The sequence below is a fragment of the Vitis vinifera genome, chromosome 7 (genome assembly GCF_030704535.1).
Source record: "Vitis vinifera cultivar Pinot Noir 40024 chromosome 7, ASM3070453v1".
Taxonomy (NCBI): domain Eukaryota; kingdom Viridiplantae; phylum Streptophyta; class Magnoliopsida; order Vitales; family Vitaceae; genus Vitis; species Vitis vinifera.
In genome coordinates, this window is record NC_081811.1 from 25,726,599 (window position 1) to 25,753,888 (window position 27,290).

Genomic DNA, 27,290 nt, shown 5'->3' on the forward strand with positions numbered 1-27,290 from the left:
CAAAGTTTTCATATGGGAATCCATCTACAGCCCCACAATTCCCTTCCCACCCTTTTTTGAATAATGGGGATGGGATGTCTTTTGCCTTTGGAGAAAGCTAAGATAATAAAGGAAAATTGCAATGATGGTGTTGTGGAGATGGAGAACTAAGTGCTGGTGATGCCAGAGATATTGTGGTCAAAGTCTCAGAGCAGAGACTATCTTTGCATTATTGGGGGAACACTGAGCTGGTTCTGTACTTAATAGGACCAGTAAAGCTGAATCTAATTATGAATTGGGGCTTTCCCATATTGCCGAAATCATTTCATAAGAGTTCAATCAACATCCCCTCTAAAGTTTCCACCACCATTTCTTTCAAGATCTTCATAAGATCGGCTAAAAAGGATAGATTGGAAAATTTTGAACCATGTTCACAATAGGTCCCACCCTTGACCCCCATTAACCCCCCAATTTCCACCAGTAATTCAGAAAAAACCAACATGAAACCATTCTCTTTCCCTTTCCCTTTCCACCCATGTTTTGTTAATGCAAAAACTTTTACCAGTTTTGCCAAAACACAAGTTTCTTAGCCATCAGTCCAAGCCGCAAAGACAGGCATGTGAGGCATGGGGATTGCAGGCCTCAGCTGGGCTGACGGGATCCAGGAATTCACAGTATTTGCTGGAGTGGCGAAGAACTTGGGTGCTGATGGGGGAATTGCAAAGAGCATAGGAAGGCTGGTTTTATCAGGGCTACCTTCTCTTGAGCTGCTCAAGCTAGTCACCAATGAGGAAGCATTTGACAAGTGGGTCCCCATCTTGGCCGAGTCTTCAGCCTCTTGCTGAGCTGGACCCATAGCGTCCATCCCCATCAGATTGTGTGGGGCCACCGGAAAAGATGGGGCTCTGTAATGATCAAAACTCAGTGGCTTCTGATCAAGCTGTTTCAAACAGGAGTTCGATTGTTGAGAAGACTGATAGAGCACCATTTTCCATCCTGATTCACTTTGATTGTTCTCCTGGGAGAGAATGGCTTCCCCACTGCTGGTATGAACAGAAGGGTTGAGATTCTTAGCCTCACTGGTGGATTCCATGTCCTTGTTTCGCTTAGCAAGTTCTCCAGCAAGAAGGTTACTGCTCGCCATGATCCGCTCCACATCGTACCTTGTTATATCAAAGTTGGTTACGGCATTTACCCCACGGAATTTTATTGCAGCAATGTCATAGGCTTCAGCTGCTTCCTCTTGGGTGCCTGAAATACCAGTAGTATGAGAACCAGAAGTAGCTTTTTGGATATGTAAGTTTACCGAGAACGGAAATAGCTCCACTTCCATAAGATCTAAATATGAATATAAGGGCAACAACAAGTCCTCAATTGGAGATTAAAGTATGAACACTCTCTCTGAAAAGATCAGCCTTATAAAAGCTTGGTCTCACTAAATTCCAACCCCGTACGACATCAAAGTGGCTCATGATCAGCCTTATGGAGTGTATCATCAGTGACTGAAAAGACACGAGTTCAAGGAGACGAGATAAAGACTAGCCTTTTGTGGATCATAAAGCACATTCTTTATTCTCTTGGTTAAAATTTAGATTTAAGAATATGAGTGAAGAACACAACCACAATACGTAACAATGGCATGAAAGGTTCTTGCCCAGGAAACTAAAGATTGAGAAAAAAAAAAAACTCACTGAATGTCCCAAGATAAAGGTCCTTGTTCCCTGCAACTCTGCCAATTCGAGCTTGCCACCGTCCATGTTGGTGATGTCTGCTAAGAATCGAAGCAGGAAAGAGATTTCAGGGGATTTTTTTTCGCCTTTTCTCTCAGAGAACATGACAATACAATTACAAGATGAGACATAAGCAGAAAATAATAGTAAGACCTTGTCACTCCTCTATACATGGAAGCCCCCCTAGAAAAGCCACTGCTTTTCCTGCAAAGAAGATAGATTAAGAAAAGAAATGAAATGGAGCGTACAAATCAAGACACCATACTACAATGAACAGAGCGAAGCATTTACCTTCTCAAGTGGGCAACATACTCCTGTCTGGTCATGTTCTTCATATTTTCAAGTTCTTGTTGATAATTTTCCAACTGCCAAAAAACAAACGACTGCATTTCAATTGCAAAGAACCAACAGATCACTGCACTCCAATGGGGTTCAAATTATTACCGGGAAATTGATATGGGTAGAAGGTCCCCAATACTTAAGTGCTGCCAGATCATAAGCTCTTGCAGCTTTTTCTTCCATGTCATAACCCCCTAAAATCAGTTTCAGGACATGAGATGATGAAAAATTGAATGGGGTGTATGATTAAATGTTGAACCTCTCTATAAGAAGGCTTACCAAGATAAACTGAAAATTAAAAAATCAACGTTGATTTGAATGACATCCCCGGAAAGCAAGAACATAGAAATCAGAAACAAGCGCCAGTCGTTAGGGCAAGAACAAAATATGACAAAAAATTGCAGAGACAGAAGAACTTCCTAGGGCATGACACTAACCTTGCCTTCCTTTCCTGCTTTGCCCTTCTTTCTTGCAACTGTTGTCCCATAGATGAGCTTCATATCTACCTGTCCATCTATGCCTGATAGACATAAAACAGGAAAAAGAAAAAAAAAAAGAAGGTAAAGATGTGATAGGAAAACAAGGAAGGCAAAAGGGGGAAACATGAGGGAAAAAAACACAAGCGTAGGAAATCTGAAACGGTGATGCAAGAAAGAGGATAAATTAATAAGGTGCAAAGAAAGAGATGTTTTTTAATACCAAATAAATAAATAAACCCAGTTTAAGAAATAACGCCTAGATGAAACAAAAAGAAGATAAAAGGGATTAAAGAAACAGGCAAGAACAAACCTTGTGACACCTCTATACTGTGAGGTTCTCTGCCCAAACGTATCTAAGGATTTCCTATGAACAATTTGCTTCTGATCCACTTTGTCAGGACCTCTTTTCTTTGTATCCATAGCCACACACTCGGTCACAGTCGGTGAGATTTGTTGTGAACCTGTAACACAGCTTGATTGGGAGCCAGGGCTCATGGACAAGCTCAGAGACTGTAAATCCCCATACCCCATTGTACTCATAGACCCAGATTCTCCTCCATTGTCACTCATGCAACCAATCATCTTGTGCTCCAGTGATTCATTTGTTGGATAGTTCCTGGAAACCCAGTTCTTCATGCCAGGCAGCCCAGTGTCTGCCATATTTGGGAGCTGGAGATTGCCATCTGCTGCAAGCTGGGTTTCCTTGGTCTCTTCCACCAGTGGTGTATGGAACATCTCATGGCTTCTAAATCCAGAGACGTATGGGTATTGTTGGAGTTGAATTAGCTGCTGCTGCTGCTGCCGGGAGTTGGATTGAAGTTGATTCAGGCAATTTTGACTGTTGGGCTCATTCTCAGGGTTCTGATGGTAATACATGCTATCTAAGCTAAGAGCCATTGCTTCTCTGTCATTGCTTTCATAGTGATGGGTCCCCATGGTTGCACCACCAAAGAAGTCCTCCAGCTTCGGAGTTGAAGTTGGCACCATCCCTTCGTATAAAAAGTCAAAGACAGAAGCGTCCAGAGAAGAGTAAGAAAGTAGTGTTCCACAGTACTAAGGAAAACCCAAAAGAGTTGAACCCAAAAAATAAAAGAAAAGAAAAATTAGCAGAATGCAATAGAAGTTTAAGCTAACCTTGCGGTTGTGACCTGCTGAGAGCTTCCATTATGCAAAGAGACCCATCAGACTTGAGTGGCATCACAGACAAGGGAGAATAGAAGCCACCATTTTCTCCTTCAACCCCATAGTAAATGCCTGAGTAGTTAAGGTGAGAAGGAGAAGGAAAAAAGCCAGTTGAGACTGGAGTAGAAACAGCTGTAAGAGTAGGAGGAGGCTGTGTTTGATGATGGTGATGAGGGTCTGAAGGAACATCCATGTTCATATGAGGAGAGAGAGAAAAGCCCAACCAGCTATTGTTGTGGTTGTTGTTGCTATCATTACTCAAGGACTTCATCTTCTTTCCACCTACAAGGGGAGATTCTTGGCAAGTTTCTCTTGATGCAAGGCAACAGCTCAATCATTGGGAAACAAATAATCTAATCATTCCAACATCTCTTTGCTTCCCTCCATTTTGAAACTGGGTTTTTTGTTTTCTAGCTGCAGAACTCATTGGAACACATCTAACCTTCCCTCTAAGCGAAGCCCAACTCCTGAGCCTATTCACCCGCCCTCTCTCTCTCTCTCTCTCTCTCTCTGTGAAAAGATTTCTAAAGAGAACAAAGCAAGTTCCTTTAAACTAAACAAAAAGAATGAGTTCCAGCAAGCAATGCTGGGCATCCTTCCCGCATTCCATAGGGATCTGTGTATGAGAAAGACCTCTTCTTTTGCTTTTCCTCCGCTCCTTCTCCTTACCTTTTTTTTTCTTTTCTTAATAAACACATTTCTAAATATCAAACATGCAGTAAAAAGATTAGCAAGAGTAACCCCTTCTCCTTCACACCATAGAATCCAAGAAATCTCATATTTTTATTTTTTTTCTCAAATGGACTCACCCTTTCACTCTTCAATACTCACAAGCACCTCCTACAAAATCCTTGAACTATAGCCAAACTCTCTCCAGTCTCTCCCCCATCCTCCAAATTTAATGCCCAATAACATATATGAGCTGGTGAATAAGGTATGGCCCCATGGGGAGGGTGAGACCATATTAACATGATACAAGTTACAACTTACAACATAGAACTGGTTTTGCTTTTTATTTTTATTTTTTTTACAGCCTCACCCTCTCTCAGGAGTCAGGACCCCCTCTATAGATTTCACGGGGGGGCAGAAGACAAACTGTCCATGCAGTCACTTCACCACAGTACACACCCTGCTCCTGTACTGGACCTATTACTTTGCATTTGCGACTCCACCCCAGGATAAGTATCTGCATCTGCGGTATTATCAGCACTCTCTCCATACCGCTAGATGACGCCGTTTCAAATTTGCCGACATGGACTTAGTTCCCCACTTCACCCTGCTCAAGATATTGCTGTGATTTCCCAATAAGCACCTAAATTTATTATTTCTTTCTTCTATGTAAGTAGAAAATGATTTCATTTGTGATAAACATCTAATAGTAGGCATGGAAAAATAAACTTGGAATATATGAGCATGCAAATTTACTTTAACAAAAGACCATTTACAATTCAATGCAAGTACCCATGCGTATTGTCTTTTGAGCAGAAAAGTTAAAAAGAGAAGACTAGCAAAACAAAAATCATAAAGAAAATTAAAAATATATAAAAAAAAAAAAGAAAAAAAGAAAAAGGAAAAAGTTCAATGGACGAGATTACCATATCACCCTCTGCCTTTTCTGCAAAATGACCACAGCAACCCCAATACAGTGGTGTGTACAGACTACAGATGTGGCCCAACGTGCTTCTCCTTTTTTTTTGTGTTTTTGAAAGTAAACCAAACCACGTTTCCCATCAAATTTAAAACCCATTGGAATAATCTATCCATATGTCCAAAAAGAGAAAAAAAAAAAAATTATTAATGTGGAAGATACAGAGTATATCTTTTAAATTTGCTTTTATCAGCCATGGATGAGGATGTAGTCAACACACCTTGTTGTAGACAAAAAGGGAGACGTGGGTCATTGTGATAAACTTCAACAATAGAGAAAGATAAAGAAGAGGGCCGCCTCATGCGAGGTCTGCCGCAGGATTTGATATTCTCTGGTCCATTTTTTAAGGGCAAAAATAATTGGGATAAAGATTGCTGGGTTAATTTATCCAGATGGATGATGGATGATGATAAGTGAGAGTTCACATGAGGCACAAGATTTTCAAACTTGCAATGTTCCAAAAAATGATGAGTCAAAGCCTCGAGGGCCCTCGAAAAACTTGCTTTCTATGGGATGTGCATTTTGTGATCTACCATATAATCAAAGCTCCAAATAGAGTAAATTGCCTGGCTCTCTCTTTTTGGAATATTTTAAAAGAATGACCAAGGCGCACTTGAATTTCTCTTTTTTGTACTTTTGTTTTGGTCGAGTTTGAAGATGTTTCCAGTGGTAAAAGGCATCCATCCGTCTTTGAGAGGCAAGCCCTGAACAGTGAGTTCTATATTTTTCTGGAAAAATTTATTTCTTTGGAGATTTGGCATGTATATTGGTTTCTTTAAAGTAGGCGATTTAGAAACATTTTACATGGGATTTCTGTGAAGGTGGTTGCAGAAATGAGTTTCCCAAGAACTTGGTGAATTGAACATTCCCACTTTATGAAATTAAGAGGGTGGTGCCTTTTGTTATACATGGAATCCAAAATGATCTGAAAATGTTGCATGTAATTTTGCATGAGGAAGTTGGTGGAGACAGATTTTCTAGTGGGAATGATTTGGTTTGAAAAGAGAGTGGGGAGTTTGGGAGGGAAAGACGTACCAAGTGGAGGGGAGAGAATGTGGAGGAGACCCTCTTTTGATTGAAGTAATGATGAGTAAATCCACTGAGCGCTAGAGGCCAATTTAATTTTGCCAGAAATAGTGCATGGCCTAGCAAAAGGGCTTTGTGCTGCCTTAGCACATACGCTTTTTTTCATTTTCACCATCCTTTTGATGGGAAGCGGATGAGGGAGGGTTTGGTGGTGCCTCTTTTCTCCATTCTTCTGCTTTTAATAGGCCTGCAGGCACTAACCCCCTTTACTACCAATATGCTTCCCTCAAACCTCTTTACCATTCAAGGACCATTATGCCTTCTGGTACTGGGGCACCAATACCTTCATCACCCATCACTTGCCTTGCCCTCTGTGTATGTTCGTTTCTTTGTAACTTGAAAGACGTTTGGCCATGCCAAAGCAGGCTGAACTTGGTTCAATCCCTCTGACCCAAAACTTTCAATTTTCCCTAAGAGTTGGTCTTGCTGTGATACAGGGACTCAGCACTAATTGGATACGTACCAAGAAAAGGGCTTCACAATTGTCTCATGGAATAATGCATAATCTTCATGAATGGGCTTATGGAGATCACTCCCACAGGGATATGCAATCTCATCTTTTCTTGTTTTGGCTTTTCCAAAATAAGAAAAGAGAAGCCGAATGTAGAATCAAAATATTCGTGGCCCCATTTCTCTGAACTTCTATATTTTCTCTCTAAACCTTTGACCTTGAGGCTTCCAATTGCTTAGTTTATAACCTGTCTTATGTATAAGTACAACCTAACAGTTGCTGGATCCTGTTTTTCCAAGCCTAAGGTCTTCCAAGAAATAGGTACTGACAGATCTGAGCATCCAGGCTAAAGATTTTTTCCTTTTCTTATGTGTAATAAATTAGTCATTGATTGATTTTGTTAACATACAGTTTGTTTGGTGATCCAAGAAAGCTACCAAGTTATGCACATCATAAATAGGCAATACACCTTAGTGTCACGGACTTAGTCGTTCACTAAGCTCGTGCGGCACTTAGACAAGCCAAGACGCTTGATCTTGCTAAGTCAGCCTTGCTCCCAATACTTAACTCACCCGGCTAAGACACTCGCGACTCAAAAGCTTAAGAAGCTTGGTAGGCAACTCCTTAAAGAATGGAAGCTTTCTATTACTCAAAGAAGCCTTTACAAGTGCTTGGATGCTCACTTGCTTGGTTAGGAAGTGATTTGGGTGGTGCCCTGGCCAAATGAGGCCCTCACCTATTTATAGGCACCAAGGGAACTCTCTAGAACCTTGGAGGGTTCCTTACAAATCAAGAATATTCTAGAACATCCTACCCTATTCTATGTACAACCCTATGTACAAGAATATACAAGAGTTTCCTAGAAGTCTCTAGAAAGCCTTGGACTCCTCCCATGCCTTCCACCATGGTGTAGAAATGTGTGGACATCTCTAGGCATTTCTAGAACCTTCCACACTCTTCCCATCAATAGCTTAGTGTAGATGGCTCCAGGAGTCTCCAGAAGCTTCCCTCCTCCTATATAAGCCCATGGGGAGGGTCATTTGAAACATCCTGTGACACTCTCCCCCACCGATGCCGTCGACGTCCTCGTCGTTGCCTCATTCTGAAACCTCTCAATGTGTTTCCAGAATTTTCTCAAGGCATCTGCATGTTCCCAGCTTTCCCGCCTCTTAGGTAGTCCTTTCCATCGGACTAGGTACTCTACCACAGGAGGGACCCCTTGTCTCCTAGTGATCCGTTCAGCTAGGATATTCTTCACCTCCTTCTCCCGTGAGGCCGCAGATGGATGCAGACCCGTGCGCTTCCGACGCTTGGAGTGCTGCTTCCTCTTACCCATTGAGTTCACCTTTCCCTTGGTGACCTCTTCCATGTGCGTGCGGGCTACCTCAGCTCGCTCCCCTTTTTCCTCCTTTACTTGCACCCTTGCTAGTAAGGAGGTCTCAGGCGTATTAGGCTTCGGGTTGAATTGGAGGGCACCTAGTAGCTGCATTGAGCCCATATGTGCTTCGTCCTCCTGCTCCCTCTCCTCGATCATGGCACTGAGCGCCTTCCTCTTTGGACAATCCCGTGCCCAATGTGGTCCGTCACATAGGAAGCATTTGATTTTAGGCGTAAACTCCTTCCTTTCCGCCTTATCCCTTCCTTCTCGGACGTTAGACGTCTTGCCTGATCCCTTTTTAGGAGCATTGTGGTCCCTTGGAACCTCGTTTCCCCCACCCATGGCGTGGCTATCCTCCAAAGACTCGACCTTGGAGGAGTCTCCCCTCTTATAATCCGTTAAAGATTCTGCTACTGCCATAGCAGTGGCTAAGTCTTGAACACCTCGGCGCCTTAATTCCTGCTCGGCCCACCCTTGCAGGTTATCCATGAAGTTGAATAGCAGCTCCTCTTGAGTCATGTTAGGAATCTCAAGCATGAGCGAAGAGAATTCCTTGACGTAGTCGCGTATTGAGCCTGTGTGCTTAAGACGCCGCATGTTTTTCCTAGCCAGGTAAGCCACGTCCTCGGGGTAGAACTGCTTTTTGATCTCCCTCTTGAAATCCTCCCATGTCTCTATGGTGCAAATGCCTTTCTCCATATCGGCAAACCTTCGACGCCACCATAGAGTAGCTGTGTCAGTAAGGTAGAGAGTTGCAGTTCTTACCTTAGCCGCCTCATCCGTCAATGCGATAGCCTCAAAGTATCGCTCCATATGCCATAAGAAGTTATCCAACTCCCTGGCATCCCGATTGCCACTAAACCTATGTGGCTTCGGCACCTCCACCCTAGATGCCTCCTGTGTGGCCATGACCCGTGCCGACACAGCAGCCTTGTAGATGGCCAACTCCTGCCTAACTTCCTGGTCTCGGGACTCCATTCTAGTGGCCAAGGCCTCTATCCTTGACTCCATGCTAGCAAGCATGCTCAAGACCTTTCCTTGGAAGGACACAAACTCCTCGTGCGACACTGGCTGAACTTGTGAGACTAGCACCCTCTCACGAAGGTCTTGGATCTGCTCCCTTAGATCCTCTAAGCCCTTCTCCATGCCTTGCTCGATCAAGTCCAACCCCTCCCGAGTGTCCGCCATGGCTAGCTCCACCTTGGCTAACCTTGCCTCCATGTTGGCAACGGCATCACGAGATTTATCCTTCCTGCCCCTGCCCCGTGCAGTAGGCTCGGTCTCCCTCCCACGGGTTTGCTCACTAGTCTCCTCCACGTTGGAACCCGACATGCTTCCTTTGCTATGCCCACCTCGTAACCGCGCTCTGATACCACTTGTCACGGACTTAGTCGTTCACTAAGCTCGTGCGGCACTTAGACAAGCCAAGACGCTTGATCTTGCTAAGTCAGCCTTGCTCCCAATACTTAACTCACCCGGCTAAGACACTCGCGACTCAAAAGCTTAAGAAGCTTGGTAGGCAACTCCTTAAAGAATGGAAGCTTTCTATTACTCAAAGAAGCCTTTACAAGTGCTTGGATGCTCACTTGCTTGGTTAGGAAGTGATTTGGGTGGTGCCCTGGCCAAATGAGGCCCTCACCTATTTATAGGCACCAAGGGAACTCTCTAGAACCTTGGAGGGTTCCTTACAAATCAAGAATATTCTAGAACATCCTACCCTATTCTATGTACAACCCTATGTACAAGAATATACAAGAGTTTCCTAGAAGTCTCTAGAAAGCCTTGGACTCCTCCCATGCCTTCCACCATGGTGTAGAAATGTGTGGACATCTCTAGGCATTTCTAGAACCTTCCACACTCTTCCCATCAATAGCTTAGTGTAGATGGCTCCAGGAGTCTCCAGAAGCTTCCCTCCTCCTATATAAGCCCATGGGGAGGGTCATTTGAAACATCCTGTGACATTAGGCTCATTTTTGAAAAGTAACAAGACATGAATAAGAAAAGGACTATCCTTAATAACTTCATTTTTCAGTATAGTAAATGCCTTTATTATTATGAGAAAAATATGATGAATGTCTACTCTTTCTAATAAACACCCATTTATTATAAATTTTATGCCCCTTTTACAAACGATGATTTATAAGAAAAAGGGAAACAAAACTCCAGACCTTAGGACAACAATTCCAATTCCAGCCATCATAAGCCTCAGATTTCATTCTTGTGCCTTGGTACAAAATAAAAGCAATTAGCCAGACTTAAAGCATTCCGACCGATGACAGAAACTGATTTAGACCTTCTTGTTTAGATTGAATCGAGTAGAGAAGAAGAGGTCTCTCACCCATAGGGGAGAGCAGGAAAGCACAGCAAACAAGCCAGTCATATGACCGAATACAATCTGCTTTGGTGGTTTAGGACTCAAAACTTTCTTCACAACATGTCTGGCAAAAACTGTAGCATCTGTTGCTTTACCACTCTGGGAAGCCCTTGCTCGCTCTGCAATGGCCTCCTTGAATTCCTTATAGAGCTTCCAATCACAGTTTCCCAGTTTCTCCATGTTAGCACTCCCAAAGTTTGATCTTATGGCCCCGGGCATCACTAGCACTACGTTAATTCCAAATGGCCTCAACTCAACACGTAGAGTGTTTGACATAGCATGCACTGCAGCCTTGCTGGCACAGTATGATCCAGCCCAAGGGGTTGGCACTTTCCCAACCACACTCCCTACATTTACGATCATTCCGCTACGCTGGGCAGCCATGTGAGGCACTACTTGTTGCACCAATCTCAGTTGGCCCAATGTGTTAATTTCCCAAGCCTTCCTAACTGCATCTAATGGAAGTTCAGCCAGAGGGCCAGTGCTTCCTATCCCTGCGTTATTGACCAAAATGTCTATGCGTCCACACTTGGATAAAACAGTGTTCACTGCTGATGCCACGCTTTCATCCGCCGAGACATCAAGCTCGAGTGTCTCAATTTTATCTTCAGAGAGTTCTAACATGTCCTCCATCCGCTGTGGGATGTCAGAGGCAAAGACAGGGCAATTTTGCTTAGCAAATGCCCTGCAGTACTCAAAGCCAATGCCCCCTTTGGCGCAGCCGGTGACTAGAACAACCTTAGGGTCACTCATGTTTCTTTAATTGTAACCATGGTTGATTTCTTGATTCTTATAAGAATCAGAGGGATCGGTTTGGACCTTCCAGGTGTTTCTTGTTCATAGTTTTAAGAGTATGCTTCAGAATATGCCTTTAGGCATATACTTATTTATCTGGATCAAATATTAGCCGGCTATAGTAGGCTTGTTTTTGCTTCTGGCCGTTTGTGTGATGTGGGGATGCCATCTTGCAGTCTGGAACCTTCGTATTTGGTAAGAAAATATGAGTCCATTTGAACAAAGCCACAAGAGCCAATCTGGCAGTGCTGTAGCGTCTGTTTACATCAAAGCAGAGTCTTTTTCTCTCTTTGGCAGAGACCCCATCTATTTATAGTCTTTGGGCTAAACCATGAGCTTCTTAGTTGGAGACAGATCAAGCTCATCATCCTGCCAACTCAGCCAGCTGCTTCCACTAGTAAATATTAGGTGCCCAAAGCTCATAATACAGAAGAGTGGAATCAATTATTTTATTTTATTTTATTTTTGCATCAATTTCACTTTACCATTTTCAAATCCTGCAACGAACAGCACAAGTTCCATGAAAACCAGAGTACTATGCTAAATAAGAAATCATGGTAATGGAAAAGGGAAAACAAAGAAATGAAGAAATGTACAAGTAGGAAAGGAATAATGGGAATTGAATGAGGAAGGAGCAGTTTGGTATTTCACGTGGGAACATAAAATCCAAACAAAATCTAAATAAGATCGCAAGAACGGCCAACAGGGGTCAACAGGAAAAAAGTGGAGGATGGATAGCAACCAAAATGAGAGCGACTACTGTATGCACGAGAGACCAAAAGGTCTTTAGGGCTTGTGGCACTCTTTTAAGAGAGAGAGAGACAATACTTTTCCTCACCATTAAAGTGTCCCTCCCCATTTACCATACGCCAGCCAGTAGATCTCTGCATACTCCTAACCTCATTACTCTCTTTAATTCCCTTTACCTTCCTCCCCTCCTCTCTAGTCTCTACTTCTCTCTCCCTCACTGTCTCTGATATGTCATTCTCTATCCCATATGTGTCATGTCATATTCACCTTAGATTTTCTCTCTCTCCCCAGGGCTACTTTGGTCAGTGCAACATCTATGCATACCCTTTTTAGTTTTCTTTTCCCTTTTTTTTTTTTTGGAATGTTTACTAATAGATTATTTATTTAATCATTTATTTTCTTTACTCTGATAAGATCCTTTTCCTCCCTCTTGTCTTGCCGGAGAGGCCTAGCTAGGATTCGTATCACAAAGAGAGAAAACATCCAAGAAAAAGAGGAAAAGCTTGGAGCAACACTAACCCCATCGAGTGTTGAGCCATGGCAAACCAATCACCAAAATACCCACATTCCTTGGACCCCTCTATTGTCTGAAAGAGAGTGAGAGGAAGAGAAAGTTATGTTGTAAAACAATTGAATACATCTAATATAGGGGTTGGTGGGGTTTGTTTCAGTGAAGAATCCAAAACCCCATAGCAATTCACAACCCACCTTGGACACAAAGCTTGCTGGGGGGTGCCTTTCATGTCTGCTAAATGGCCCTGGATGTATGGATTAATTTATTTCCACTTTTGCTTTGCCTTTCACAAGAAGCACAAAGAATGAGAAACCGAGGGAGATGACTGTTTATGGCATTTAGGGCTTTTTCATTAGAGAGTGTGTAGGGCATATTTGACTCAGAATGTATTGAAAAGGACAGCCACCCAACTGATTTAACACCATGACATGGTAGCCAGCTTACACATATATGTCTTATATTTCACCTAAAAGCTACAAAAGAAGGATATGATCAGTCTACAGTTCAACTTGGGTGCATGTTGAGGACGACCTCTCATATTTTAATTAGAATCCTTCCAACAAAACCTGCAACGCACGACTAGAAAAGTCACTTGATTCAAAGAACCTTAACATTTGATCACTCAACCAAACTCCATCATTATGAAGTGTAGAAAATTTGCTTCATCAACTAGCTGTCCCTCAAAAGTCAATAGATTAGTTGGTTAGTCCTCCATTCATTTGCCCTCTATTCTGCCTTGTAAATTAAGTCATCCTTTGCTACTTTCGAGTTTCATACGGCGATGGTATCTGTTAACGCCTCATGTATCCTATCCTGAATTTGGACACCGACTAGGGCCTCTAGTCTAGCTTGTACGGCGCCTTTCTGTGGAAAGAAAAATGTTTGTTAAAGAGAAAAATAAAGGGGTATCATTCTACAAATTTAACAGAGATTTGAGCTTTTTTTCTTTTTTTTCTTTTTTTTACAGCGTTCCAATAATTATTTTCCTATTTTAACAGAGAAGGGAGGATCTAAAAATTTTAGTCTATGTTTATTTTATAGTATATTTTCAACAATAAACTAAATAAATAATAAATAAATTCTAGAATATTTGGAGCTTGGCAGCCATGATTCCTTCAGCTGTATCCGGAGGCCTGGGCCAGGCCCAAGTTTTTTTCCTTCAAAATTCCTCCATAGAGAAAAGCACTATGCCTGTTCTTTTTGTAGAAACGCAATTAAAGCTGGTTAAATCCTTTTTATGAACCCAAAAAGCTACTCAATCAGGCCCAGAGTTTGAGAATCAAAACCCGGCCTAGCCCCTGAAACTTGGCCCAAAGTCCAAAGCCCAAGTCCAATATCCGAAAACTTTCTGACTGGCGTTGGCAAGATGGATCTTGGCAATGGGACTCAACCCAACCCGCAAAAACTCTTTCTGGGTACCTTTATGACTTGATTGAAAATTTGTGAGCTCAGAAATTTAGAACATTGAGAACTCTTTTTGGGGTGTGGGTCACCCCATTTTATGATGGATTCCGCTAGGTAACTTATAACTTGGGAGAAAACATCAAGTGGTGCAAATTCTTAGAAGCTAGGTTTGCCTAAAGAAAAGAATATTGTACCATTTTTTTAAATGATATCTTAGGATTTCTTTAAATGCTATATTATGTATAATGAAAGTATATTACACCATATTTATATTTTGTTTATAAGGATTATAAATGAAATTGAAAATATTTGTTTAATTTTTAAAATAAAAATTACATTACACATCAATATTTGCTATTTTAAAAAATAAGATCTCTCTTATTTAATATTATTTACAATTTAAAAAATTGTTCAACAATTTATGATTTAATAACCTTTTATTTCTTTATTAATAATATTCACGATTAAAACATTTAAAATTTACAAATAATATAATTTGTACATAATATTATTTATGTCATATTTTATATCTATTTTTTTTTAACTATTTTCTTTTAAAAAAAAATTATTTTATTTAATCAAAATATCTTGCTTTACAAAATGAATAATATAACTTTTTTTTTTAAATGAATGGAAAAATATACATATATCTTAGATCTAAACATAGGATCATATCCCATGTAAAAAAGATATAAAAAGAAAGGTGAATCATATATTTTAACACTTATCATCCTATAAATGATTTCACAATTTATATTTTATTTCATATTAAATCAACATAAGAGAATATGATATGTTATTGATATGTATCTTAGCCAACCAAACTCGATCCAAGACTACGAAAAACAAACTCTTATTGAAAAAATTAGTAAAAGAAAGACAGATGATACATCTAAACACTCATCCCATACTTGATGGATATAATAAGTGATGTGATAACTTATATCTTATTTCATCTTAAACCAACATAGGAGAATAGGATACGTTATCGATATGCATCGTAGCCAAGCAAACTTGGCCAAAGACTATGTAGAACAAACTCTCTCTTGAAAAAGCTAGTTTAGATAGAGGGCACTATTTTATACATTAAATTACAATTTTACAATCATATTTTGCTGAGTACACACCGTTTGACTATCTACACATAACGCAGAACATGTGGTTCCATATGGTATTTGCACTACCATTACACTAGGCTCATAAAATCTAATTAAACTACTTTGTTGCCAATTTTCATTTCACAAAGATAAACATGCAGTTAGGCTTCATGCTACTGGGACTTTGCAGCAGACGTCAAAGACATCATCTAGAGGAGCATGATCACCTGTTCCTTCGTCTTTCCTTGCATACACCAATTGCTTTCCTTTAAAAACAAACATCCCTCCCTAATAAGAACAAATCAAAGGTAAACAAATAAGTACTCAAAGTAATACAATCCAAGGACCTCATATCGAGTTCATACAAACCCTTGAGTACTAGAGAGGACGAATCAAACCTGTTGCAAGACGCTGCTTTTATCATCAGGAGTGGCTTTAATCGTATAGTTCTTTACAGCTTTCTGCAGAGCCTCAAATCTCAAGAGTACCTTAGCCTGTTATATCATGGTAAATGAACATACCATCACCATGCAAATAAGTTGTGTCCGATAAACCATAAATAAATAACTTCTTTCTAGAAGGAAGAAAAGAACAATTACACTGGCTGGGTTGAAGAATGTACGGCCAAAACCATAGTACAAGCCCAAAACATCATATGCCTGAAACAGGGGTATCCAACAGAGTTTTAAATCACTAACAGAAGAATTTAAAAAATATGCATAGTTAAAATCACAAATATCTCACCTTGCGATCAGGATCTGCATAAAGGCAATCCAATGGAAATGGTAACTGCCCATAAAGCATAAGGAAAAAAACAAATCAGACTGCGGATCCAGAAAAGGGCTGAAGTGGTCCACATAAAAGAGACAATTAGAAAGATGCAAAAATAGCTCTGAATCTGGTGAAAAAAATGTTAGCAGACATTTCAAGATTTCTGGTGGAATCATATGGAGGTCTAGATGTCTTGAGTCAGAAGTAAGACCATCCTATTTTTTGTGTTGCACCAGAATAGTGTTTGTTATGGAAGTATGTCCATGTGACTTGTGAAACACATCTGAAGCAGGCCATAGTTGCCACAGATGTCAATCAAGTTTAAGATTGATGAAACTTATTCACAAATCCAACTTGCAATCAGAACCCCATTGGTCATTTGAAATCTTGGATGTCCTAACTAGAATGAAAAAAATAAAAATCAAGAATTTCTTCCAACCACACTACCTTTCGTATTCAAACTCTTTCAACATCATAATTAAATTTTGTTGTGTAACTTGGTGTCCAAGTCTTAGCAATTGATTAGTTAATGAATCCATAATACATGACAGATCTAATTGACAAAAGACAAAATAAATATAATAATCACAAAGATAACAAGCATGGTGTTATGTTAACTTTCTTCAAATCTGCCATTTGGAGTGTAAACATTGTGATCCTCGGATTGGCAAGTACAAAGCACCAATGAAGAATATGAAAACTGATAACAATCCCAGTCCTAATCTTTAAAAAGCAGAAATATCATTCATTGGGAGAGTGCTAGCATACTATGTGGCATGAGTGCCAAGTGTATAGGTGTCTAAAACATCAACCTACAGAATTCATGATGCCACAACACAAGGATATGATCCTTTTTTTTTTAATAATTATAAGAAACTGAAAATTTATGTTATTAAAAACAAACATGGCCATATTAATACACTAAAAAAACCATTATTTGTCTAATAAACAAAGAAACAAAATACTGAAAACCTATTCGAAACTTTAGAATGTTGACCTAAAAGATTAAGTGTCGACCTAAAAGATTAAGTGTCCCTTCACCATGAAATTCTACAAGCATACAGCAAATAGTAACACATTTTGGTAATATTAATTGAAAACAACATTCCTCTAGTTACGAAGCAAGTTCTCAACTATTGCTCATCATGTTCAGGACAGATGGTATACTTATTAAACAATCAAAGACATGTTTGAAAAAAATTATGCTGATTTTTTTTTTCCTTGCTAAGACTTGAAACTGGAACCTCCAACAACCCTACACCAACCTTTTACCAGCAAAAAGTTAAGTTGATTAAATGAGGTTTAATTTGATGCAGAAAAGAAAAAAAGAAGGGAGGTTGAACAATGATTTCCAATCTTTCTTCCCTCTTCAAAAGGTTTCTAAATGTGCTTCAACCATTCAAAGAAATTGAATAAAATCAAATGGCAAATATTATTCAATAATGCTGATTTTTTGGGCAGATGATTTCTCAATTAAATGAGACCACTACATGGAGTGAAATTAGTTGACCATATCTGAGCACATGCTTCCTGACTGCAATCATAACACTAGCTTGTGATATCATCTCATCAGTACATTTACAAGGGGATAAGATAGGTGTCATTCTGTCTCTAAAGTCAGTCATGGCCAAGGCCTTTTCTTTTTGTTTCCTGATAACACAAATTCACAGGATGCATGTGGTGTTGGCAAGCTTGTTGTAGAATTAAAACTCCTTCATAGATATGGTAGCAGCAAGGTGGGAGCGGATAGGGTTGGGTATTGCAGGATGATAATATGAAAGCAAATAACGAAAGAACTGAAATATGGTTCTAAAGAAATATTAGTTCAAAAATTAAACCAAATATTCAATCTCTATAGTAACATTCACCAAGGGATAATAACAAATGTGAACACAACATAAACTACAACAATGTAAAGTAGTTCAGATTAGATGTCACAAAATAAAAATTTAACTTCAACTAGTTAAAAACATAAACTTCCTCTGGCAGAGTTCATTTAACAGTCAAAGAGGTAAAAAGAATACCCGCTCAGCAAGAATACGGGCTTTGTCAGGAGTACCAACACCAACTGCAATTAGTTTCACACCAGCTGAATCAAATCTTTCTTTTGATTCTTTTAGAGCAGAAGCAAGATCCCAGCTTCAAAATGCAAGCCAAAGAAAGCACAAAAAGTGAGTCATAACTCATAAGACTTGCAACAAAATCTTGCATTCTAAATAACAATAGTTCTTGCATTAAATGATGGTGGAAATTATTTACCAGCAAGGGCATCCAAAATGCCTTAGAAGTGCAACAACAGCCATTCCCTGCAGAAGACATCAAAGTGAGCTTCTGGTTTCTAAAAATAGATTTCCAAACAGACATTTTATGGTTTAAAATACGATCAATTACAAAGATAGGAAGAGAGGAAAATTGGATGAGGAGTTTCACAATGACAAGAAGACCCCAGCTGTTCATATAGTATTCATAATAATAATAATAATGGTAATGTAAAAAATCTCTTACCATTTATCTTAATATATATATATATATATATATATATATATAAACAAAATATGTATTAAATATGATAATAAGATATGAGAAGGATAAAGAATCCCCCAAAAAATACAAAAACTGATCAAACAGTATATGACTGAACTCCTCCACTATTCTAAGAAGACATCTACATCAGAATACTACCACATGGGAATATACAAATAAAGCATCTCATCACTCCTTAGGGTCCATCTCATCTCCTTCCAATAGAGACCTAATCAGTGCTCCACTACTTTCTTTCCATACCCTTTTGTTCTACATAATGAGTGAATATAATTTAATGACTGAAATTAAATCATCAAGCATATTAAGTACGTTTAGAACAATAATTTAATAATATTATTTAAAATCAAAATTAACTTAAAAGTAATAAGTCAAAAGAAAGTACATTTTCCAAATCCAAAATAATTTTGTGTCTTCATTCCCTGAAACTCTCAACTTCTTACAACCCTCTATCATAACCAACAACTCTTTTCTCCTTTGTTTCTCTCCCATCAAGGCATTACTTGATGATTAATAAGGAAAACTGTGATGAGTTAATAGTTTTAAAAAATTGTTAATTTTAGCATGCAACCTCAGTAATTAAGGTAATCACTAAATAATAAGATTTAAGTAAGCAAATTTGGCAAAATTCATATAAGTTTTCAGTTTTACTAGATACGGTAATGACTTAAATTAAGTCATTAAATTGGTTTGCCAAATATACTCTCAGTGGATGAAAAAATTTCAGTTGAATGCAAGATTATTTAACCTCAAAAGCCTATTAATTTCTATTTTGGCTGTGAGTGGGAGTTCCAAAGTTTCAGATACCACATGGAAGCTTAGCGCTCCCGTTGGCACTAACAATGATCAATAAGATAAACCTAAAATCAGATTTGTAAAGAAATCCTATTACTCAAGCACAATATAATCATTAGTATTGACCGTAAAACCACAAACTGAAAAGATTTTCATAACTATTGCAAAGTTCAACAATTAAAAAGATAAGAGATGGTGCTAGTAATAGTGAAAATCAAGCATAAGAATAAAGTTTACCTCCTCCTGATCCCAGAGATCCTTGAATAACACGGGTTCGCCGGAGGCGGTGAAGATGCTAACTTCACCTAGGATTTCACCGATGGTGGATGTGAAATCGGAAGATGAAGAAGAAGCTCTTACAAGGAGATTGGGTGTAATATCAGTGGTTTTCCTTGATTTAAAGGAAACTCGAGTCTTAACATGGCAAACCCTGGGGAATTGGGATGGGAGCCGGCCAGATGGTGGAAAAGAAAGATTCCGAGGTTGTAGAAATTGTAGGGCTTGCGCACATGATATCACAGCCATCGTTTCAGTCTTCTTCACACCGGTTTTGCCGAGTCGCAGTTGCTTCAAATTTCAGACCACTGAGAGAAAATAAGAAACGCAGCAGCAGCAACTCTCGGAGTGGGCCTGTACACGTGTTGCTTCTGGGTCTGAGAAGTCCACATCTCAATGGCGTTGGTTGAGCCGACCAAGTGAATAAATATTTGGGTCTCGGCTTTGGGTCGTACCTCGGCCAAATCTAAGGAACTACAGAAGAGTGGCCCAAAGTAAATGACCCGTTTTGGCGATTTTGGTAAATAACAATAATAATTAATTAATTAAATTTACAGTAATTTATGAAGATTCAAATAATTTTTGAAAAAGAACAAGAGAATTTCGACTCAAATGCTAACAGGAGATAAGGGAGTTGAAGCTCTAGACTTCAATTTGCTTTGTCATTGCTGGAAGCCTGGAAGTAAGGTACAGGTATCACTATCTTATACATTTAATTGCAATTTTACAAACATATTGTGTTCAATAATACAACATTTGACCAGCTATGCAGAAAGCAGAATATTTGCGTGACTACACGAGGCAGAAACTCATTGAATATTTTGAATAACATCATGGCAAAATTTCACTTCACTGGATCAGACATCCCAAAGGGTGATATGCGGTTAAGCTTCATGCTACTGGAACTCTGCAACAGGCATCAAAGATATCATCTAAAGGGGCATGATCACCTGTTCCTTCGTCTTTCCATGCATACAACAACTGCTTCCCTTTGAAAACAAACATCCCTCCCTGATAAAAACAAATCAAAACTACATACATAAGGACTGTGTAACAAATTCAAGGATCCAAGTATGAGTTCAGATAAATTCTTTTGAGGACTCCACTGCTAAATCAAACCTGTTGCAAGACGCCACTTTTATCATCTGGGGTGCCTTCCAGAGTATAGTTTTTCAGAGCTTTCTGCAGTGACTCAAATCTTGAAAACACCTTAGCCTGTAGTATCACGTTTAATATAGGAAAAAATTTATATGCTATGCAAATAAGATCTCACCCAAAAAAACAAAGAGTTTCTTTCCCCAGAAGATTGAATACTTACACTGGCTGGGCTGAATAGTGTACGGGAAAGACCATAGTATAAGCCCAAGACATCATAGGCCTGAAACAAAAGGAGTGCCCATCAGAGGTTACAATCATCAAGAGAAGAAATTGAACAAATGATCACAAGCTAAAATAACATATAATACCTTGCGGTCAGGATCCGCATAAAGGCAGTCCATTGGAAATGGTAACTGGTCATATAACATCAGCAACCAAATAATTAGATCTCAAGATTAAGAAAAGGCCTACTATATTCCTGCAACAGAAGACAATTAGGAAGATGCAATTATAGCTGAGTTCAGGGAAAAGAAGTTCTGACATTGTAATATTTCTGTTTGAGTAAAGAAATATAGAGTTGGTGATGTCTTCTATCAGATGTAAGATGAACATATATTTTTCTTTAATCCAGAGCACAGACAGTTTGTTATGAAAGTATGTCAGTGTAACTCATCACCACTTAAAACGTGTCTGCTTATGGAATTCAATTGTGGCATGGTTGAAACTTGATCATTAAATTGACTTGCATTGAGAACCCAATAGATCATTTGGACATCTGGAGCACAAGTAACAAAGAATACTTTCTGCACCACACTACTTTCCATCTTCAATCACTTTGAAGATCATCATTAAACTTCTGGTCAGCAATACGATATCTATTTGTCAGGCCTATAAAAAAAATGATCTCTATTTATCACTCTGGAATTCAATAGAGTAAGGAATCCAGCTTACAAGCAAGATCTAATCACCAAAAGCCATACTAACTGGCAGTCAGAGAAATACCATTACTCGTAGCAGTGATGTCATGAACTCAAGATATGACCGATAGCCAACATGCAGGAATTATTGTGCACAAGTGCCATACTCATGGATTGGTTGGAGGTTCAATGCTCCCACTGGATCAACAGGTCACACCGTGGATTATGCCTTGAATAATACTATCCAAGAAGAGGCAGAGTCCCACTACTAAGGCAAAAAGCACTGTTGGCTAGTGGGGACACAAGTCAACCAAACTTTCACCTGGCCATCATACCAAGAGTCTCACTCTATCCAAAAGTTTGGCTGTGGAATTGTTACAATCTGCCCTCTTCATGCACCAAGTTAATTTGGAGCTTCCCAAGCTAGTGCATGAGAGAGAGAGAGAGAGAGAGAGAGGAGAAAGCAGAGGGTGTAAGTCTTTCAAGGTCCTCTGTCTCCAAATCAGTAAGGTTATAACAAAAGTTAAATGATCCAAGAAAAAGGAAAACAGAGACCAAGGATAGATGAAATAAGAGTATTTCAGGCTGTCAAAACCCTAAAAATATTAGAAAATTGGGAGCATAGGGGTTGATTTCCCCACTACAAGTCTTCTTGTAAACAAATTATTGCCTCATTACCTATCACAAAGCAAGTATGTTTTAAGAAATCCTGGAAAAACTGTGCAATGGCTTTCCAAGGATACCGATGCATCCACCTGACTAGAATGTTGGTCTCTTAACCATTAGGGTGTGTCTCACAGATGCTCAACATTACCTTATGCCAAAGAGCAACACTTAGATTAGGAAACCTCTAAAGCCACTTCCCTAAGAGGACTCTATTCCTTAATGAAATCCTCACCACCAAAAGGATGTGGATAGATTAAGGATCACTAAAAAACTTTACGTTCAAATGTGGAAGCAAATACAATAATTTGATGCTGACTCATATTGATATCGGATAATATGCTCTTGTCTAAACTGATCTTAAGACTTGAAATGTGCCTAAAATCCATCAAGATTACCTTAAAGTTTTGCAAATCTTCCATGTTGACTCTTGAAAAAAAGATGGTGTCATTTGCAAACTGCAAGTGTGACACTCTAGTTCTACTCCTCCCTACTAGTAAACCTTCAATGCACCTCCTCCAAGTCCCCTTTCCTAAAAGCCTTAAGAGCTAAAAGCTCTAGAGATAGATTTGTTTCCTCTCCTTCAAGTTTGTAAAAGATATCTTATTCCATTCTTTCAATTTTGATTTGATATTGCAGTCTTTTCGTGAATTTATGATCTTCTCACCCTTCAACTTGAAACTTTTTCCACCATAGGCTAAAACTTTAAATTTGGATGAAACAACCACATATTTTCAAACTTGAATGGTACTAGACCTAATTTATGGCTAATCCAAGCCCAACTCAAATTATGAAACAATTAACCCGAGCTCAATCCAACCTGATTTCTAACCCGGGATACTCAATCCAAGTCCATCCTAACCTCATTTTTCTAAGATTAGGTAAAGGTTAGATTAAACCCAAGTTGGGCGGGTTGATTGGGTTGTATTTTTTCTATATATTTATACCAAACTTTAAGTGGTAAATGAGATAAAAGTTTAAGATAATAGCAAAAAAGTAACATTAAATTTATATGTCTCTTTAAAAAAAAAAAAGTATATAATGTAATTATAATTTGACTTTTTTCTTTAAAAATCTAAAAAGAAAATAAATAAAATGAATATTATTAAATGGGATGATGTAAATTATAAATATTATCAAATATTAACTTGGGTTCACCATTAGCATGGGTTCATCATTAGCTTGGGTTGTCCAAACCTTGGCCTAAGTCCAACCCAAATAGAGTTCATTGTGGAAAAACTTAAGCCAAACCTGAGTATTAAACATGATTGTCCAAGCTTTGCCCAAATATCAAATTAGGCTTAGGTTAGGTTGGGCTAACCTACAGTTGCATCCTTAATTGTATCTCACTTAAAAGGATTGGTATTTAAAACAATGGGGCAATGGTCAGCGGTCAACCTAGGTAAGGCTTATTAGAGACATTGAGAAAACCTTTGCTCCCACTCATTTGAATATGAAAATCCACTGATCTCTTACAACAATGAATTCTTGCAAATTGGACTAAGTAAAATAAGCATCCTTAAGAGGAGGGTTGACAAAGTCATTTTTTCTAATGAAATCATCAAAGTTTCTCATGCTAAGAATTAATCTAGAGCCACCAACCTCTTACAAAATTCTTCTAATCACATTAAATCCGACCCTCCCCAAACCATAGTTGTAAAAGGCGCGGTTATCAAGGCTAAACCACTCCTTAGTTACAATTCATTGTTGGAAAGGTGCACCTCATTTACTTTATTTTTTCCTTTTTAATACTTTTATTTTAAAATTTTCTAACTGCATTTTGAAATTTATATAATTTCATTTTTTTTTTTTGTTGATTTTTTTTTTTTAAATGTTTGGAACCTTAAACCTTTTTTTTTTTTTTTTTTTTTGCTTGGACTAGATTTTGGATCATGTTTTATAAAACCAATATGCATCCTAGGTTGCATTTCACTTTCTTTAAGTGCACACCTTGCATTGCACCTAAGCCTAAGCCTTATGAGGCTTTTGCACCTTACATGTGCCTTGTGCCTTCTAAAACTATGCACCCCACACTCATGCTCCCCTCCCCACCACCACCACCATTTCAAAAAGGTTAAAATAAAAAAGATTCATTAGCTCCACCCAAAAAATCCTTTCTTGGAGAGGAATCGTTCACATTGAGGTACGCTAAAAGAGCCCTTCTCAATCTAAAACTTAGCTGTAACTATGAAGGAACATAACACCAATTCTGAGTAGCCATACTTGCTTGAGTCCCAAATTATCAATAACCCATCCAATGCCCCACGAGCCAGAGTAGCTCACTCCTTGTTCCCAGCTGTCTACACAATGCCCATAAATCTCCTCTCACACATCTCTCACTTTTGTTAATAACACTATTTTGGAGGATTCTAGTAATGTTTCTTAACAAGTTTATAGTGGGACAAAAAGCAGGCTTCCTCTCTAGATATGGTAGGGGCAAGGTGGGATGGGTGGATTGTGCTATGACAGGATAGATCAACAGAGCACTGAAAAAATATTACTTCAAAACTATAGCCTAACATTTTATGATAATAGTGCTGATTCTGCTGAAGACTTTCGGTAAGAGATGATAACAAAAATGAGCATCACATAAATTAAAACATATATGGTAGCCCAAGAGAGCTGTAATGCAACAAAGTTCTTTAATTAGTTAAAAAAACTGTAGTTTCTATGAAATAGTTCATATAACAGACAGAGAAATAGAGAATACCCGCTCAGCAAGAATACAAGCTTTGTTAGGAGTACCAACACCAACTGCAATTAGCTTCACACCAGCTGAATCAAATCTTGCTTTTGATTCTTTTAGAGCTGAAGCAAGTTCCCAGCTTAAAAATGCAAACCAAGGAAAGCACAGAAAGTAAGGAATAATAACAAAATCCAGCACTTTAAAGAAAAGGAGTTTTTCCATCAACCAGTGCCGAAGATCAGTTACCAGCAAAAGCACCCAAAATGTCTCAGAAGTGCAACAACAGCGACTCCCTGGGAAGTGGAGAAAATTGCTTATGTTGAGAAAAATAAGCTGAATAAAATTATGGAACAAAATTATTCCACTTGTCCAGAATATAGCCCCCAAAGAACATTTTATGCTTTACAATACCCAGAAATACCAAAGACAGAAAGTGGGAAAAAAAAAAAAAAAAAAACCAGCCAGTGAGATGCCAACTGTTCATACAGGTACCATCAAGATAGTGCCCATACTCTCTTAACATTTAACTTTAGCTTTTCTAGCTATGGGGCCAACCAATAATTCGAATTTGTTTCTGAGTAATTATGTAACGACCTGCACCCAACCATGTAGATATTGTCCGTTTTGGGCCCAAGAAGGCCCTCATGGCTTTAAAATGCGTCTACTTGGTTAAGAGTCTCCTCTACATATATAGAGTCAGGACCTTGCTCCCCTATCCGATGTGGGACATCACAAATACCCCCCATGCAGACATAACGTCCTCGTTATGTCCCATGGGATTACGGGGCCAAACAGATAGACACCCCTTATGGAACCAAACAAACCCTCACACCGGGGTCGGGGATCGGCTCTAATACCATTTGTAACGACCCGCACCCAACCATATAGATATTGTTTGCTTTGGGCCCAAGAAGGTCCTCACAACGCGTCTACTTGATTAAGAGGAGTGTTAGGAACTTGCTCCCCTATCCGATGTGGGACATCACAAATTATGTCCAAGACAACATCCTAAGGGAACAGCAGCAAGACTTGCCCCACTGACGCATCTAGATATCGATCTTTAGAAAATATTTGAATTTCAAAATTCAATAACTTCTTTATTTTAATAGCTAGAATCAAAAGTTTGAATAACTATTATACATAACGCAATAAAGACACAGTGCTCTCAAACATTGGAAATTGTCTGGCCTAACTGGTGGTTCCATATTTCTTTGAACTCATGTCCATAAAATATTGCTCCAACTGTTTGCAGTTAGAGGCATAAGCCCCTTCTTTCCTTTTTCCACCCATAATGCCTATGCACCGGTGTGCAAGAACTATCTCCTATCCCATTATGGGGCATATTTGTATAATACATAAAGTTTTACCTCCTTCTGATCCCAGAGATCCTTAAACAACACGGATTCGCCGGAAGCTGTGAAGACGCTAACTTCACCTAAGATTTCACCGATATCGGGGTTGAAATCAGAGGTAGAAGAAGCTCTTACAAGGAGACTATGTCTGATATTAGGAGCCTCGGTTGATTTTAAGGAGAGTGAAGTCTTAACATGGGGAGCCCTGGGGAATCGGGGTGGGAACCGCCGAGATTGTGGAGAAGAAACGGAGCGAGGCTGCAGAACATGAAGAGTCTGTGCAGATGCTATTACAGCCATTGCTTAACTCCTCACTCTCCTCTCTCTCAACTGGTTCGGATTTCAGACCTGATCAGAAAAAATTTATTTTATTTTATTTTATTTTATTTTATTCCTTTTTCTTCTGGTTGAAAACAGGTTGATGTTGAGGCTGAAACGAACTCGTCCGGGTCCGGCCCACGATTATCCTAATGGAAGCATAACGGACCTAGGGCCAATCATTCATTTAAGCTGACCAGCTGGTCTGACTATCATGACTATGCACTGGACTCGGCCCAATTAATGATTTACACTGGGCCTATCATTTGTGCTGTACGTCGGCCCAAAACTACTTTCTGTTTAGGAAGGGTATTGAATTTTAATCACAATCAAGAAGGGAGATTGTGTTTTACACCTACTTAGGCTTGGTAATTAATAAAAGGTGTTTCAAACTCTCATAATTGATTATAAGGATATAAGATTGGAATAGACAAAAATACCCCTTTAACTTACACTCATCATTTTTATCTTTATACCACCACTCTTTATATGTCCCTTCCATAAAATTCTCCTTTATTTAATCATTTTTTTATTTTTTTTATTTTTTAAACTCTTTTAAAAATAATTGAAAAATCAGCATTATTTTCTATTTTTAAATTATAAATATACAAAAATTATATTAATGATTCAAAAATTATTTTGGAAAATATTTTTGAAAAAAATATTA

General features: G+C 38.9%; 4 protein-coding genes across 5 annotated transcripts; all 4 read right to left on the reverse strand.

The window, feature by feature from the left end:
• Positions 1–264: 264 nt before the first annotated feature.
• On the reverse strand, positions 265–4,591 carry LOC100257805 (AP2-like ethylene-responsive transcription factor ANT). Of its 2 annotated transcripts, none has more exons than XM_010646996.3 (9): positions 3,662–4,591; positions 2,838–3,516; positions 2,486–2,568; positions 2,328–2,336; positions 2,154–2,242; positions 2,001–2,074; positions 1,863–1,913; positions 1,671–1,747; positions 265–1,230 (listed from the first exon to the last, which is right to left on the reverse strand). In XM_010646996.3, the coding sequence occupies exons 1-9, from the start codon at positions 3,978–3,980 to the stop codon at positions 566–568; spliced, it is 2,046 nt and encodes a 681-aa protein (XP_010645298.1). In that variant the 5' UTR covers positions 3,981–4,591; the 3' UTR covers positions 265–565. The 2 variants fall into 2 exon arrangements, with proteins under 2 accessions (XP_010645298.1, XP_010645297.1); XM_010646995.3 differs by having other exon boundaries at positions 1,671–1,750.
• A 5,843-nt stretch (positions 4,592–10,434) lies between these two features.
• Positions 10,435–11,452, reverse strand: LOC100853128 (short-chain dehydrogenase ptmH). The gene has a single exon (XM_003634795.4). It carries the CDS (start codon positions 11,397–11,399, stop codon positions 10,560–10,562), a length of 840 nt encoding a protein of 279 aa, XP_003634843.2. The 5' UTR covers positions 11,400–11,452; the 3' UTR covers positions 10,435–10,559.
• Positions 11,453–15,097: 3,645 nt separating this feature from the next.
• Positions 15,098–19,872, reverse strand: LOC100256614 (type II peroxiredoxin 1). The gene is made up of 7 exons (NM_001281083.1): positions 19,551–19,872; positions 18,237–18,283; positions 18,002–18,116; positions 15,951–15,995; positions 15,806–15,865; positions 15,605–15,700; positions 15,098–15,494 (listed from the first exon to the last, which is right to left on the reverse strand). Exons 1-7 carry the CDS (start codon positions 19,836–19,838, stop codon positions 15,375–15,377), a joined length of 771 nt encoding a protein of 256 aa, NP_001268012.1. The 5' UTR covers positions 19,839–19,872; the 3' UTR covers positions 15,098–15,374.
• A 343-nt stretch (positions 19,873–20,215) lies between these two features.
• LOC100245543 (uncharacterized) lies at positions 20,216–26,731 on the reverse strand. Its single transcript, XM_002268966.5, has 7 exons — positions 26,321–26,731; positions 25,200–25,246; positions 24,978–25,092; positions 21,056–21,100; positions 20,908–20,967; positions 20,709–20,804; positions 20,216–20,600 (listed from the first exon to the last, which is right to left on the reverse strand). Exons 1-7 carry the CDS (start codon positions 26,603–26,605, stop codon positions 20,481–20,483), a joined length of 768 nt encoding a protein of 255 aa, XP_002269002.3. The 5' UTR covers positions 26,606–26,731; the 3' UTR covers positions 20,216–20,480.
• Between the last annotated feature and the right edge of the window lie 559 nt (positions 26,732–27,290).

What these genes read in the sequence shown, in the direction of transcription:
- LOC100257805 (XM_010646995.3), bottom strand. Translation starts at nt 3,980, where the DNA reads ATGAAGTCCTTGAGTAATGATAGCAACAACAACCACAACAATAGCTGG. An exon ending in TATGTTGCCCACTTGAGAAG is followed by an intron (nt 1,914 to 2,000) that starts GTAAATGCTTCG and finishes TCTTCTTTGCAG; the next exon opens with GAAAAGCAGTGGCTTTTCTA. An exon ending in ATGTATAGAGGAGTGACAAG is followed by an intron (nt 1,751 to 1,862) that starts GTCTTACTATTA and finishes TTCGATTCTTAG; the next exon opens with CAGACATCACCAACATGGAC.
- LOC100853128 (XM_003634795.4), bottom strand. Translation starts at nt 11,399, where the DNA reads ATGAGTGACCCTAAGGTTGTTCTAGTCACCGGCTGCGCCAAAGGGGGC.
- LOC100256614 (NM_001281083.1), bottom strand. Translation starts at nt 19,838, where the DNA reads ATGGCTGTGATATCATGTGCGCAAGCCCTACAATTTCTACAACCTCGG. An exon ending in CCCGTATTCTTGCTGAGCGG is followed by an intron (nt 15,996 to 18,001) that starts GTATTCTTTTTA and finishes CTTTATGGGCAG; the next exon opens with TTACCATTTCCATTGGATTG. An exon ending in AAAGCAGCGTCTTGCAACAG is followed by an intron (nt 15,495 to 15,604) that starts GTTTGATTCGTC and finishes TGTTCTTATTAG; the next exon opens with GGAGGGATGTTTGTTTTTAA.
- LOC100245543 (XM_002268966.5), bottom strand. Translation starts at nt 26,605, where the DNA reads ATGGCTGTAATAGCATCTGCACAGACTCTTCATGTTCTGCAGCCTCGC. An exon ending in ATGCGGATCCTGACCGCAAG is followed by an intron (nt 20,968 to 21,055) that starts GTATTATATGTT and finishes CTTTTGTTTCAG; the next exon opens with GCCTATGATGTCTTGGGCTT. An exon ending in CACTATTCAGCCCAGCCAGT is followed by an intron (nt 20,805 to 20,907) that starts GTAAGTATTCAA and finishes GTGATACTACAG; the next exon opens with GCTAAGGTGTTTTCAAGATT.